General features: G+C 34.5%; 1 protein-coding gene across 1 annotated transcript in view; it reads right to left on the bottom strand.

Annotated features, from left to right (window-relative positions):
- Positions 1-15796, bottom strand: part of LOC145664954 (uncharacterized) — a 306655-nt gene that overhangs the window by 145699 nt on the left and 145160 nt on the right. The window contains exon 2 of the mRNA XM_081732088.1: positions 9827-9927. Within this exon, the coding sequence (XP_081588214.1) occupies positions 9827-9907 (81 nt within the window). The 5' untranslated portion in view covers positions 9908-9927. The remainder of the gene's footprint in view (positions 1-9826; positions 9928-15796) is intronic.

Below are 15796 nucleotides of genomic sequence, written 5' to 3'. Positions count from 1 at the left end.
ACATTATTCATTTCACAATTATATACTTTTATTTATCATAAATTAATTGACTATCACAATGTCGTAAATGTAATAATTATCTTCTTATTTTACAAATTAATATTTTGTCACTCGAATCAGGTGATTGTTTATATTATGGTATTACCCTGAGTATCCCCGTCTTACTTATGGTTAAAATAATTAGCTCTTAAAAGTAAGTGCAGAACCATAACAGATACGAACAAACAGCTTAGACAGGTAGGAAGCAAACAATGCTCGTGAACATATTTTCATGTATAAATTTTTTTACATTAATTCAATCATTGAATTTGCTTAAGTTTAGATGTCACGCGGCAGGTTATATCGAATTTGGTTCTAGAGGACGAAATAAACTATTCAGTACCACATTATTTTCAACATCAATTGATCTTCAACCAAATTATAACTTTGAATCACACTTAGTTTTACTAGCAAACTTATTTCACAATCAAATTTGTTCTTCTTCTTCATGCAACGTTAGCTTTTCAGGCGCAGAATTTTAAGTATTTATTTGCCACTAAACTGAATGATTAATTTAATAATTACAAATGAGATTAAATAAATTATAATAATGTAATAACAAATAAATGACTATTTAAACATTAATAACACAAAGAAATTTTATATTTGTAATGCCATCAAGTAAGTTGATGGGGCATTACAATTTGCCGGTGGTGGCGAAAAATTTTATCAGAGGATAAAATTTTAAATTCAAATCACATCTGTTTACAACTTAATTTCTATATATTTCGATAACTATATAGGGTCCAAATCCACTTTATTTAATTTCCATAATTTTTTCCCAAATAGTTTAAACAGGTTATATTTCAATTGCAGTACCATAAAAAATCATGAACAATTAAAGAATGGAATTGTTATGGCACCAACAAATAGATTTGTTGCAGCTGCAACGAAGTTTCAATGATAACCTATATAAACTCCAATGATAACCTATATAAATAAACGAGAACACTAATTAAAGTCAAACATCAAATTCCAACATCAAGTAAGTTCCCATTTTCTTTTAACCTGTATCACGGAACATTTCTTTCTTTTCTTTCTTCTTTGTTTTAGAATCACCATTCTGAAACAAATCCCATCTTCGTTTTATCCATGTCTTATCTGGTGTTCGGGTCTCCAATCTTCTCAATTGCCTTTTTCTTCTTATGATTTTACGATGATCTTGAATCTTCTTTTTGCCGTAGGTTTGATATTGAACTGTCTTCCTTTCTTGGTGTTTCAAATCTTTCTTTTCCACCTTAGCTTTCTTCGTTACTTCTTTCAAGTATTGATAGAGTCGTCTCATTTTAGTTGTCGATTGTCTTATCCCGGTCAGATATATTCCATTGGGCAGTTCTACATTGTATTTCTTTTTCCTTCTTTTCCACAACAGATACTTATTGTTACTGTAAATATAATTCAAGCAATCATTCGCTGTAATTACATTTGCTATTTTCCCAATTTCTTCTCGTCGAGATAGAGGCATTAGATGATCATGTAGTTGTTTATCTACGTATAACGGACAAACTTTCACTTTTTCATAAATCTCACACTTTGATATTTTCTTCTTTTTCTTTCTAAAGTACCCTTGTCTTCTGTCTTCTCTTAATTTCTTCCTTTTCTTTACATATTTCCTTCTCTTGTGTGCTATGGATTTCTTTCTTGTTCTATGCAAAAATTTTCTGTCTTTGCTTTCATTTAGTTTCTTTCTTGTTTTCCGTTTCATTATTCTCTTCTTCATATTCCTTTTGTCAAAATCTGTTTCCTTTGACTTGCATTGTTTTACTTCATTTGTTTCCATTTCCTTTCGAGTGTCAACCTCTTTCTTTGTGAAGATGTCTTCGTCAAAATCCGATTTCGTGTCACAATTCTCTACTTTAACATCAGTGTCTTGTTTTGACTTACTGTCAACTTTTTCTTCAAATTCTACTTCATCTTGTGTGGGTTTCCTGAAAGGTTTTTCTATATGATCGTCGGTTTGCTTATGAATTTCTTCAATAACTCCCTGACTCTTCTGTGTTCGGGTCGTGCACAAGATCATATCTCTCTCCGTTCCCCTCATTCTTAAATCTAGATTTGCATCTATTTGATCTACAGTTTGGTTCGCTTTTCCATTCCTGGTTTCACAATTTCCAAAGGATGTTACTTCCGGGATCACATCTATTTCAAACGTTGGTTTATCTCCACTTTCTTCCGCCAGAAATTTACTTTGTTTACGCTGGTGTTCTTTATCTATATTCGGTGTCTTGACCTTTCCTAACTGATGCTCATTTACTAACAGTTGGATTTGCTGTGCTTCTTCATCAGTTCTGTCAATTTCGACTTTCTCACCTTTCCCAGTGTCAGATTTATTATCATTTAACTCTTCCTCTGTAACCTTAACCAGCTTCTGAAACTCTTCTTTCATTCCTTTGTTGAACTCTTGAGTCTCTTTTTTAATTTCGTCTGTACATTTTTCTCTTTCCTGTGTGGAATTTTGTACGTCATGCCGTATTTGACGAAGTTCTCTCAGTATTCTGTCAAATTTATCTTCTAAAGTATCTTTTTTATTCTCTTTAGATTCTCTTTCGTCATTGTACTCTTCGTCATTTTGTTTTACGTTCTTTTGCACTTCATCATTATAACTTAATTCATTTAGTCCTTTACCATTTTGTTTTCTAGAGCAATATACACAACACCAAGCAGTAGTAGACATACTTAAAATATCATACATATCGATATTAACACACTTCCAATGGTATAATAACTTACAATTATAACATACAATGGAGCCCACTATCTTTCTAGATTTCTCCAAAGACACCATATATTCACTACAACAACCGTATCTATTGCTGTCTTTCATTTCATGGCTAATGTTCGTAGCTTTATTTTGTTTTTCTTTCATTTCAATTTTTTAAATTTTCGCCCCTTCGAACCTTCGATAAACGTACCATACCGCGTGTCGCTACTTCTCTTCTAATAGTACCTTAAACCTCCAAAAACAGTTCCTCGTCGAACTGACATACAGTTCTTCATCCTGGCTGGGTCGCCAATTGTAACACTCCCCTCTTCACCACTTCTTTAAGGGTAATGTTATGTAGGTTTGTGAACACACTGTACTTGCCCAAGATGAATCGTGACGATAGTACAGCGTTGATGTTCTAGTTGTAAACGAATTAATGAATTCGTTGGCCCAGCCGGAAGATCACAGGACTCGTGTCAGAACGACAGGACCCCTCCTTGGAAGTTAACCATCAGATTAAGCTTTGATCAATATTCGGAGAAGTAATGAAGATTTCCAACAAGATAATATCATTATCATTTCTAAAAACAAATTACACCAAATATCCCATATGAATTGCCTTTATTCAATCTGAGTTTATTGAATTGTTATCAATAGGCAGCCTAAATTTAGTATAAGCTGTTTATATATAGTTTAATAGTTAAATCCATGCACTCACTATAAACATGGTATGTAATAATCAGGTTCTACAGTCATAAGCACAACGTAACATAGGCTACAGGACATGCAAAACAAAATCACAAAACATTGACAGGGTAATTACATGCAATAGCAACTATAGAAACTCAGGAGCAAGATTCAGTCAATCAGTCAGAACACACACCAGGATTCGTAGTGACCAAATTGTAAACATTAACATTAATTAATTAATCATTCATTATCCATATCGTACGTAGCATTCAACATTATTCATTTCACAATTATATACTTTTATTTATCATAAATTAATTGACTATCACAATGTCGTAAATGTAATAATTATCTTCTTATTTTACAAATTAATATTTTGTCACTCGAATCAGGTGATTGTTTATATTATGGTATTACCCTGAGTATCCCCGTCTTACTTATGGTTAAAATAATTAGCTCTTAAAAGTAAGTGCAGAACCATAACAGATACGAACAAACAGCTTAGACAGGTAGGAAGCAAACAATGCTCGTGAACATATTTTCATGTATAAATTTTTTTACATTAATTCAATCATTGAATTTGCTTAAGTTTAGATGTCACGCGGCAGGTTATATCGAATTTGGTTCTAGAGGACGAAATAAACTATTCAGTACCACATTATTTTCAACATCAATTGATCTTCAACCAAATTATAACTTTGAATCACACTTAGTTTTACTAGCAAACTTATTTCACAATCAAATTTGTTCTTCTTCTTCATGCAACGTTAGCTTTTCAGGCGCAGAATTTTAAGTATTTATTTGCCACTAAACTGAATGATTAATTTAATAATTACAAATGAGATTAAATAAATTATAATAATGTAATAACAAATAAATGACTATTTAAACATTAATAACACAAAGAAATTTTATATTTGTAATGCCATCAAGTAAGTTGATGGGGCATTACAATTTGCCGGTGGTGGCGAAAAATTTTATCAGAGGATAAAATTTTAAATTCAAATCACATCTGTTTACAACTTAATTTCTATATATTTCGATAACTATATAGGGTCCAAATCCACTTTATTTAATTTCCATAATTTTTTCCCAAATAGTTTAAACAGGTTATATTTCAATTGCAGTACCATAAAAAATCATGAACAATTAAAGAATGGAATTGTTATGGCACCAACAAATAGATTTGTTGCAGCTGCAACGAAGTTTCAATGATAACCTATATAAACTCCAATGATAACCTATATAAATAAACGAGAACACTAATTAAAGTCAAACATCAAATTCCAACATCAAGTAAGTTCCCATTTTCTTTTAACCTGTATCACGGAACATTTCTTTCTTTTCTTTCTTCTTTGTTTTAGAATCACCATTCTGAAACAAATCCCATCTTCGTTTTATCCATGTCTTATCTGGTGTTCGGGTCTCCAATCTTCTCAATTGCCTTTTTCTTCTTATGATTTTACGATGATCTTGAATCTTCTTTTTGCCGTAGGTTTGATATTGAACTGTCTTCCTTTCTTGGTGTTTCAAATCTTTCTTTTCCACCTTAGCTTTCTTCGTTACTTCTTTCAAGTATTGATAGAGTCGTCTCATTTTAGTTGTCGATTGTCTTATCCCGGTCAGATATATTCCATTGGGCCATTCACGTCGCCTTCGTGAGTGTTTAAACATTCACGCAGTGTGACGCTTTCTATTTCTTCCGTTGCGTGTTACATACTTATCCCACTCTTCGTCTTCTGCTGCTTTGAAGAAAGTCCACTGATAATAGAAGATGCATCGAAAGAAGATCATGTGACTACATAGCAGTGGTGGTGACGAGAGAGGAGCGCTTCAAGTTTGTCGACCCAAATCCAGGATATGAAGTTGAATCCAGCCTTCAAGAAAGAAGTTGAATCCAGATGATTTCCGTGATTCCGTGAAGACTACCAACTTAGTACCATAATTTTAGGAAGTGTAACTCAACACCTGGTGATGATGGTACTGATAATTAGACTTGGATATTCTCCATTCGGCGCGCAATTAGTGAATATTTACAAGCGATCTCGTAACAGCTGAAGTTTTAAATGTTTGGAAGATACTACCTAAAGAAGGAAGGATTCAATATCAGAATGCGGAGAGTCCTAGACTGGGGAATTGACGTTGATAGGATAGATAAATTGAAAATTAAATAATAATCAGTGTTCTGCAAGATAGCAAGTTATATTTTAACCTTGAGTCATCGGATCTTATTGTTAGTGGGAACCCAAATGGGTTATTTAATGAAATAAAAGAATGTCACGTATAGTGAATAAGAGAAGTGACTCTGTCAATGATAGTGATGAACAATGTGAATGGGTAAACAATCCAAATGCGAGAAATTTGAATGAAGAGGAAACTGAAACGTCAATGCCGGGTAGTGTTAAATCGAATTTAAGAATAGAAGATAAATTTGATTTAATTTTGAAAGAACTTTTCCAATTAAGAGGTGACGTTCAGAATTTTACACAAGTTTTTAAAGGAGAAAATGCCAAGACTCTAAAAGAATTTAGAGAAATTACCAAACAATCGATCGTGAGTTTAGAGAGAGAAATTCCTAAAGAATGTCCAGAAAAACAAGAAATAGTTGTTTTGAAATATGAGCTTGACACGGGGAAAGATATTAAAATCGAAGAAATCCAAACTGATATGAAAGAAATGGAACCCAAAGAAGCCGAAGTCGAAGAATGTGGCAAAGAAGATAAAACAAAAGATTGTAATGAAACCACACCTATGACTGAAAATGAATTTGAAATAAACAAAACATGTCAAATACTAGGAAAGCAATGTGTAGTGCAAGAAAATATCGTGTCAAATAAAGAAGTGGAACAGAGAGATCGCTACACTGGAACTGCAGAAATGAAATGTACAGATGTCTTCCCCAAACTTCAACTAAGGAGAAATACTATGATTCGGTTGGGTTGGAAGAGAAAAAGAAAGAAATATAAGGTGAAACTGCCAAATGCAAGGCATTCCAATCGTGGAAGACGACAGAGCTCAAAAAGAAAACAACACTGTTTACACTGGAAAGAAGTGAGGAAGAAATGTATAAGAAAGATGACTGATGGAAGAAAAACCATATGGAGACGACAATCGAATAATGAAATTGTAGATATCCAGAAATGTTGGAAAGAAGTAAAAGAGAAACGTATGGATGAGCATATGAATCTTCCCAAACGGATGGAAGGTCGACTCACGACAAAAGCTCTAAAGAAATATCAAGACCATCGGAAAACTAAAAGAAAGAAACAAAACTGGATGATCATGAAATCAATGGGACGCATATATCTGCAGTTTGTTAGAAGCAAGAAATGCAAAAAGAAAATGCTAAACAAGAAGAAGGAACCCTTTAGAGACACAGGATAAAGATAATTGGAAACTCTTACATTTGAACTTATATTGTAATATATTTATTGTTAGAGTTTCATCTGATTTTGGAGTTTTTCATCGTTACTATTGAGAATTTTGTTAATCGAACCACCAATTGATTATTAAAGTTATTTATTGGCTATTACCATGTTAGAAATTAGTAAAACAACAAATTTTAAGTTTTGAAAATAATTATGTAAATTCAGGAAAAATTAATTGGACCTTATATAGTCACGAAAGTCAATAGAAATTGTGCGTTGTAAAATGTTAATATTTAGGTTAAGTTATATTCAAAATTTTATCTTACGATAAAATTTTTAAGGCTCCACCGGTAAACTGTAATGCCCCGCGTTCTGCGAGGACATTACAAAAGTTAAATATTGTTTAATTTATTGACGAACAGGGTCTAGTTCTGCACCATAAAATTTCAACATACAAAAAAGAGAAAGTAAATAAAAATTGATGTTATAAATTATTCTTTTGTTAAATAAACAAACTAAAAAAGGATAGAATTTGTTAAAAACTATTAAGAAAAGTACTAGTTGTTTCAAATAGTAAATTGTGCAACTGGAAAAGTTTGGTTGCGATTTGAAGTGAAACGTAAAATTACCTCAAATTATACCTAAAGTTTATTTGTAATCTTATCTAAGTGAGATGGAAATAGTAAAAATGAGGTGCTAATAGTTGAACCCACTCCGGGTTCTCACTAATAAAATCAGATGTCTTGTAATATGATCTAAATTCTGGTTGGTACTTTATCTAAATTTAAGTAAATGATGACCCATTATCTGTCTCAAAATTAGCAGATGGTATTGCAAGTCTCACCAACTTTTCTACGTAAGATGTTGCTGATAAGATTAATAATGGTGGTGAAGATGTGAAGTCGGCTAGAAGATACACAGGTTTCTTATGTAGTGCCATCTTGGGAATCTTGTGTTGAAGCTGTCTTATAATTGATTGAGGTGAAGCTTGAGGTATGTTTGTTTATGTGTAAAAAAAAAAGAATCGAGAAACATGAAAAATATTTATGTTATGAAGATTGTTAAAAAAAGTAATGAATGTTGTATGATAATAATAAATAATAATTATATAGATATACAATAATGAAACAATGGGAATAATGATAAAAGTATATGAAAGCAAATATAATGTATAAGCAATAATGTTAACTAAGCGACATACTAATCAGCACTATTCCCTAATAATTACAAGATGAGCATTACAAACTGTCAACAACCAATTTTTATATATACCATTACAATCGAAACTAAACCGCTGTTAGAATTGTTTCAGACTAGCGACATATATCTATTTACCTATAAATTTAATACCACCATTAGTAAAATAAGAATTACTGAGAAACATCTTACTTATCGTATTACTTTTGTTGATCTGTACATTACTGGAATTTTTGTTTATGGGCAAGTCAAAGATAGTCAGAAAAGAGAAAATAAAATAAGTATTGTGTACAGATAATGTGAAATGTTATTTATGTGAATATTTATGTTTTGTACATATGTATGTCCTTATTTACGAATTTTGTTTTAGGTCCAATCTATAATATTATAATATGTTGTATTCCGGTAATTGTTTTGATAATGTCATTAACATATGTTCTTTCTGAATGCAACTATGGCATATATTCGATTCCTTGGGGTACAGGCTCCCTACATTCCGAATTTGGATGCGTTAGTGTTGCTTGGAGCTATGCTCTAAGCTGGCGACTCGGGCCATTCAAAGTCGCCTAGCATGGTTTTCTTTGAATTCTGCGTTGGACGACTTTAATCCAAAAAATCTATTTCCGTTGCGCATTAACATCAGAAGACAAGGCATTACATCCAATCTAATCTTCCCTCCAGTGTCGTTTTAACAGCATATTAGGCCGCAGAACAAACAAGTGTGTTGTGGTCCCTATGACTAAAATTTGCTCCTAATACATGGCATTCTGCTCCCGGGGCCCCCGGCCAAGTGGCTATGTCGTTAAGACGGTTCTGCTACTCTCGGTTGTCAAATACACAAAACAACGTATTACAATACAAGTACAGGAATCTCATATATGATATGTCCAGGGAGTATTGTGCACACCTCCAACAGCCCTAACACTCCCCCAAATTTCCTTACACACACCCCTGTCGTAAAAATATTACCTTTGAGTTAGTGTAAAAATGTATATAACACCCTCTTTTATTTTGAACACCCCACTAAGCAAAAGTAGCGTCCTTACTGATTATGTCATGTGATACTACCGTGAATACCGAGATGGTATAAAATAAATCAGCCTCAGTGTGACTACATCGCATATCCTTTCTCTCATTATAGCTACATTAAAAATACAAAAGCCAAAAATATAAATATGGAGTTTGTCGTTCAATCCCAGCTCCCTCCAAACGGGCTTTGTGACGTACAAAATACTATGTGCGCGGGTATTCACAGGGTTCTACCGTTTTCTCCCAATTTCTTCAATCCATCACTATCATTCATCTCATTATCACCGTCTCTCTTAGCATCGTACATAATCGCGAAAGTTAAACTAACAACTACAAAAGGAAAAAGATATGAAACAGAAAGAAATTATAATGTTTCTCGTTTCGCCTCGAATTTAAAATTGTACTTCTAGTCTCGACACTCGTCGTCTCGTCTCGAAAACGAGAAGAAAAGTTACTCATCTCGCGGACAAAATTAATCATAACCACCTCGCCTTAGATCTATCTATAATATGATTGACTACTTCGATCATGCGACCATTGGTCAATGTATCTGAAATCGTCTTAAAGGAATGACTTAGAAAAAACAGCACACACACACACACACAGGTGGATTCATACAAACTCTCCTTGCATCAGCGATTTTATTACACAATATGTGATAATGAAACTTACAATAAATAAGTACAGAAGTAACAATATATATATATATATATATATATATATATATATATATATATATATATATATATATATATATATATATATATATATATATATATATTTAAAAAAAAACACTTACCTTTCCGATGACGTCAGTGGTTTCCCATTTTGTTTCAATAGATGTTAAACGCGGTTCGTCATCCTCCGGATCTGGCGCCATTTTATGAACCTAGGAGGTTCCTGTAAAGATAACAACACATGAATTTAATAAAATGTGCATAGATTAGTCACTTTTGCAAACATGTAATAGGAAGAATTCCACCTAATCTTTGAATAGGTGGAATTTAAAGAATAGAGTGTGCTTGGGGTCCCGAGTTCGATCCCAGCCCCCGCCAAGTGAACTTTGTGGTGGACAAACACCGTGTGCGTGGGTTTTAGCGGGGTTCTCTCGTTTCCTTCCACTTTCTTCATTCCACCATTTCATTCATCACTCTTCATCACCGTCTCCTTTAGCCTAACCGGCATAACCGTGGGACGTAAAACTCAAATATTTCATTTCATTTATATTTTAAAGAATACAATATGTACAAGATACATGTAAAAAAAAAAGGTGAATAACTTTTTATGCGGGATTGGCAACACTGATAAAGTCGATCATGCGCAAGAGCATGCCTTAGTGTTCTCTCCTTGCAACAGACGTAAAATCGTCCGAGTAGTAGTAAGGTGAAATGGCTGCCGTAATACAAAATTCCACCAAATGGGGAGTAAGATCTGTCATACAATTTCTGAACACCAAAGAAAAAAATGCATCTGATATCCTCGGGAATTGCGTGTCATTTACGGACCGACAGTAATGAGTGAAGAGAAGAACAGGGAATGGTGCTGACAGAATCGGAAGCTGCGTTTAACGTTGGCTATACGTTATATCAGTAATTGGCTCTGTGCCACCCAAACAGTTGTCAACAATTCAATTGCCAACTCCTAAGGAAGAAATAAACTTTCGATTGGGAATGCGAGGTAAAAGATATTGGATAAATGATGGCAAGTTGTCAGTTGGCCAACAAACAGTGTAAACTATGGTCAATCGGGTATTTTTCAACCGTATTATTGCAGTCATCAACCCAGCAATGTCAACTTTCGTAGAGCCTACCAAGTGTGCCGATAAAGCTATTACACCGAGCATATAAAATGAAGCGTTATCATTATCATAACTATTCTGTCACCATTGCAGGTTTCTTGCCACAAGATATGGAGCTTCATGGACTGAAGCTATTCACTAATCTCTTCGTTTTTACATAAGAATTGCACTGCTTAATATCGTAACATTGCTTCTTCTTCTGCTTATTTTACCTTCTATAACACTCATCATATACCTAAATAAGACTACTACTACTTCTCAAGTAATGAGGCACGGTGGCTCAGTGGTCGATCTGAGCCATTAAGCTGACGATTGTAAGGCCGAAATCCATTAGGGGATTGAGTCTTCCAGAAGAGCATGGACATTTTTAACTCTTCTCGATATTTCTGTGTTCGTGTCCCTATAGAGTTTGTAGTGTCAGCTAGAGAAAACAAAAGTCAGAAAGAGATTTCTTTTAAAAATGAAATAGTAGAGCTTTTACCTCTGGTGTGAGGGATCCCTACAGAAGCTTATGGTGAAGATAGGAGCGTACACACACAGGGGTCCACCGGATCCAGACTTTCTCCAAAACTTGTAACTCGGATAATATTTGTACACTTTCTTAACATAACTTTACTTGTTTAACAGAGAAATGATTTATGCAGCCTAAAGATTTGATTTTACACCTTCCTTTCCTTATAAAAATAACCTAGTTCTATCAGATTTTCTGACAATACAAGTGACAGTAATTAACAATTACTTGTCGTCTTTTCGGGAGCAGAATAGCACGAGTTTAATACTGCATAGACGTATTGGATCCCCTAGGAAAAACTTTGGACCCTTCCCAACAAAAAATTTGGGTGGGTGCCTGGATGGACAACGTCGTGTCAGTGGGTTATCTCGGGATTCTCCCCTTTCCACCACCCATTATCGAGGGGCGGATCCAGGACCGACTTCTGGGGGGAAGGTTGTCATACTCCTACTTAGAGCTACTTTTAAGAGCTTCAAACTCTGGGATGGATTCTATTTATGTATAAAATAAGGTAGTTTCCTTTTCTGGGGGGTGATCTCCCCCCTGGATCCGCCACTGCCATTATCGTTAAACCGGCTAGAGAGCAAAATCGCAAGACGTTAAAATGAAGGTTTCAATTTATGTCCATTTTCCTTCTGAAGTAATGGCTTAACCTTTTTTTTTTTTTTTTTTTTTAAGTACCGTTCGTACGAACACTTGAAGGAATGCCTTCTCATTGGTTTCCCCGATCAAGAGTTACAATAATTTTCTATACTTTTGATGGTGTTGCGATTGGAATTTAGTGTCCTTTTCACCATCAAGGTTATGTGAGACGTGGCTCTACAGTTTAAAGAGGAATTCGAAACAATGTAATATGTTCAAATTTTTCAAGGTTCTCAAATCGGGAATTGGATCAGGGACTACATACAAAAGGCGCGTGCGCTGACCACTAGACCAGTCAGGAGTGCTAATTTTCTACATTATTCTCCATACTCATAATTTTAGCCATGTTCCATCACTTTTAATGTTAAACCTGGGCTTCTAACATATAATTGAAAACATCTCGCCGTAAACATGAATTATGTATTTCCTTGTATGCACAGAAAAAAAATCATGCATTTTTTTTTCTGCTGGTGTCTTTTCTACTATATGTATGTATGCCACAGCACCAAAACAGAGAGGCTACGAAAAATACTCTCTTGTAGACGATCAGTTCCGTACCTACCACAGACAGCAAACGGGAAAAAGGGTAACGGGTAGAGACTTTTTTTTTTTTTTTTTTTTACCGAAATGATTAATAAATCGCTTCACGTTTTTCTCTCCATCGCTACTCAGGCGGCGCCTATAATTCCCGAGAAGCCTAATTATCATTCGGAGAGTCCAAGATTATGAAGAACCAGAAAAACGAAAGATGATATTTAGAATAATTTGTAGTTCTCGCACAATCGTTGTTGAGAAGTAGAGCACAGCTAAAACGAATAAATTGATGTGCTCCAATTCCGTAAAAGAACCCCTTTCTTCCTTCTTTCTCTCTACACGCTTCACCAATGACAAGTACAAGCATGTATCAGAGACCAATCACTCATTTCCATCGCCCATTTGTTCCTTCTTTTGTTCCAAGAAGTATACTCCACTTCTGCACCTTGTTTATTGCTTTCTGTCACGGCCTGGCTATACTGAAAGTGAAAGGAATAATTAATTACTTATCATTGTCTTGTTTATATTTTAAGCATCCGCGAAATACAACAAGAGGTATAAGTCAGGACCAGTTATGTTTATGACCGATACTAGCGACCTCATGCGGGTCACTACAGTTTTTCAGGTATCAATAGCATGTATGCATATTTGGCAGTAACTTCGTCGCTAGAAGTTTGTTCAGTTTGCATTATCATGTCATGACTTAAATGTGGATCATGTAAAGTAAAGAAATATGGAAAATACAGTCTGGCGCAGTATTTTCTCGAACTGTCGACCAGACAAGAATAGGGTTATCCATGGCAGGTCCTAGGCAATTTGTCGCCTCCCTTCCTTTGGCCGCCAAAAAGAACAAATCTTAAAAGCGACGATTTTAATTATGCTACCCCATCATGAACAACGAAAGAGAGGGAAAGCGCACTCGCACTCAGAAAGGCCTAAATACTACAAATCCAATCTCGTTGTGACTATTTTTAAATAATAATCTATTATGTTAGTAAAAGATAAAGCAAATACACCTGAAGAGGTAAGATGATAATCCTTTTTACAGAATTCAATATCGGGCTTCAAGTCAATACATCAGTTTGTAATTCCAGTACAACTAGCTCTTTTATCTTTATTTCTTGATTTTCCTTCTACATCTGTTAAAAATTATTTTAAAAAACTTGTTTCCATCTTCTATGATAAGAAACTTGTTTGTGACAAAGACAAGACTAGTTTTCATATCACAACTGTTATAACTAACTAAATGGAACAGATATACTTTACTGTTCGAGAACTGAGTTCTTGTATTTGACAACAATCAAGTAATTCATGCTGGGATTTGTTTGATCATTTGCTTTAGCACTGTCCATGTGACCTTAAACTAATACGACCTAAACATTATTTACGAATGTAGTATTCAAATTAAAGGTCAGCTTAGTAAATTTAACTACCATCATCATGAAGTCTGTTTTCAACAAGAATTATTTATTTTAAATAATATAGTTATGACAGATTTTCCCACATCTTGAAACTTTGCCACTCCTCGAAACCTGCCGTCTCGTGGAAATTCATGTGTTGCACATACAAGAGCTGGCCCTGGGGTTATCATATCTAAATTATCGAATGGAGGATAGTCTTTTAGAAAATGCCTTATTTTTCTTTAAAAACCCGAACTTTTTAAAATATTTAATTTCGAAAACAGTTTATATTATAATAGTGCTGATGATGTTAAAGCTGTTGAATAGCCCTCACCTATGACAAGAGAATTACACTATGATCTTGTAAGAAGTAGCTTCTTGTAAAATTCCTTACAAGAAAAATTTAAAATTATATTTTACTTCAAGGATCTGTTTAGTTAGAGCTGCCCGTCTCCCAAAGAACTTGGGTGCAACCCAATGAAATTCAATATTTCCCTTTTATCTTGAAATTTACTATTCTGCCTTCCAGATTTACTTTCCTCTCTCCTAATTTACTTATTTTCCACTAAAATGTACCATTTCCCCAAAATTTACCTTTCTCGCCCCAAATTTATCATTCTTCCGTAAATTTACTTTCTTCTCAAATTTACTATTCTGCCCCTAAATTTACCTTTCTCTCCCCACATTTATCATTCTCCCCCAAAATTTAGCATTCTTCCCACAAATTTAGCATTCTTCCCACAAATTTACCTTTTTCTCCAAACATTTATCATTCTTCCCAAAAACTTATCGTTCTTCCCACAAATTTACCTTTCTACCTCAAACTTCTATTCTGGTCCCTACATTTACCATTTACCCCAAAATTTATTTCACGCCGCAAAATTTATCTTTTTTCAAAAAAAAAAAAAAAAATATCGAGGATCGAGACGAGACCTGAAAACATTATTTCTTGTCTCCCCTTATGGTCAACACTAACTCTTAGCCTACAGAACAGCTTTGATCCTTCAGGAATTGAAGCATCCCAAATATACACGTGAAAATTCCTCAGAATAGTATGGGAGTGAATATTTTTTATTTATTTTTTTTATTTTACTGCTTGCTGGAGACCATATTTGTTCATCCCCTTAACATCTTACCAGATACAACCTGGACGTCCAATTTATGCTGGAATCATGAACAATCAACAGTAATAACAGAGAGATCGGCCAGGACCTACATTTAAAGGTACCATCCCGGTATTCGCCCGGTGAAACTGAGGGATAATCTCGGAAGGATCTAAATTTGTCTGAGCATCAATCCGAGTAATCAATCAGAGCATACAATTTGTCTGTCATTTTGTATAGCTATCACTGATCTAAATGTGAAAAGATAATAAACTTTTAAGTCTACCATTATCCTTAATTTACAATACCATTATACAATTTGCTCCTTAGAACTGGAAGAATATTTATCCTAAGAAACCCGACTGCAAGTCAAATAATCGAATAGATCTACTTGACACAGCTTCCTATATAACTAACATTCCTCCGGTTCGATCTCCGATGAAAGCATTATACATGAATTCATGTTAAGCTGTAGGTCCTCATCTTTCATAGCCTTGGTAATGAACAGCGGCTTTGGTTTGTTGGTTGAAGTCTAACATCTCTTTCCAGCACCAAGGCTATATGAGACGTGACCCTGTAGTTTAAAGTGGAGTACGAATCATTGTAAGGCTTTCAAATCAAAGCTCTCCCTCCGGAAATCGAACCCGGGCAGAGCCGTAGCTAGAGATTTCGGTGCCCGGGGCGAAGTAGAATTCGGACCCTCCTACGCTCACTTTACCAAGCTTTCTTTCCCACATATAAGAGAAGCCGCTTTTGTTGTTATGCTACGCTGAATTTCTTA

Source organism: Thermobia domestica, chromosome 11 (assembly GCF_964235325.1).
Source record: "Thermobia domestica chromosome 11, izTheDome1.hap1.1, whole genome shotgun sequence".
Taxonomy (NCBI): Eukaryota; Metazoa; Arthropoda; class Insecta; order Zygentoma; family Lepismatidae; genus Thermobia; species Thermobia domestica.
Note: the sequence above shows the minus strand (reverse complement) of the source record. Positions and strands in the feature narration are given on the sequence as shown.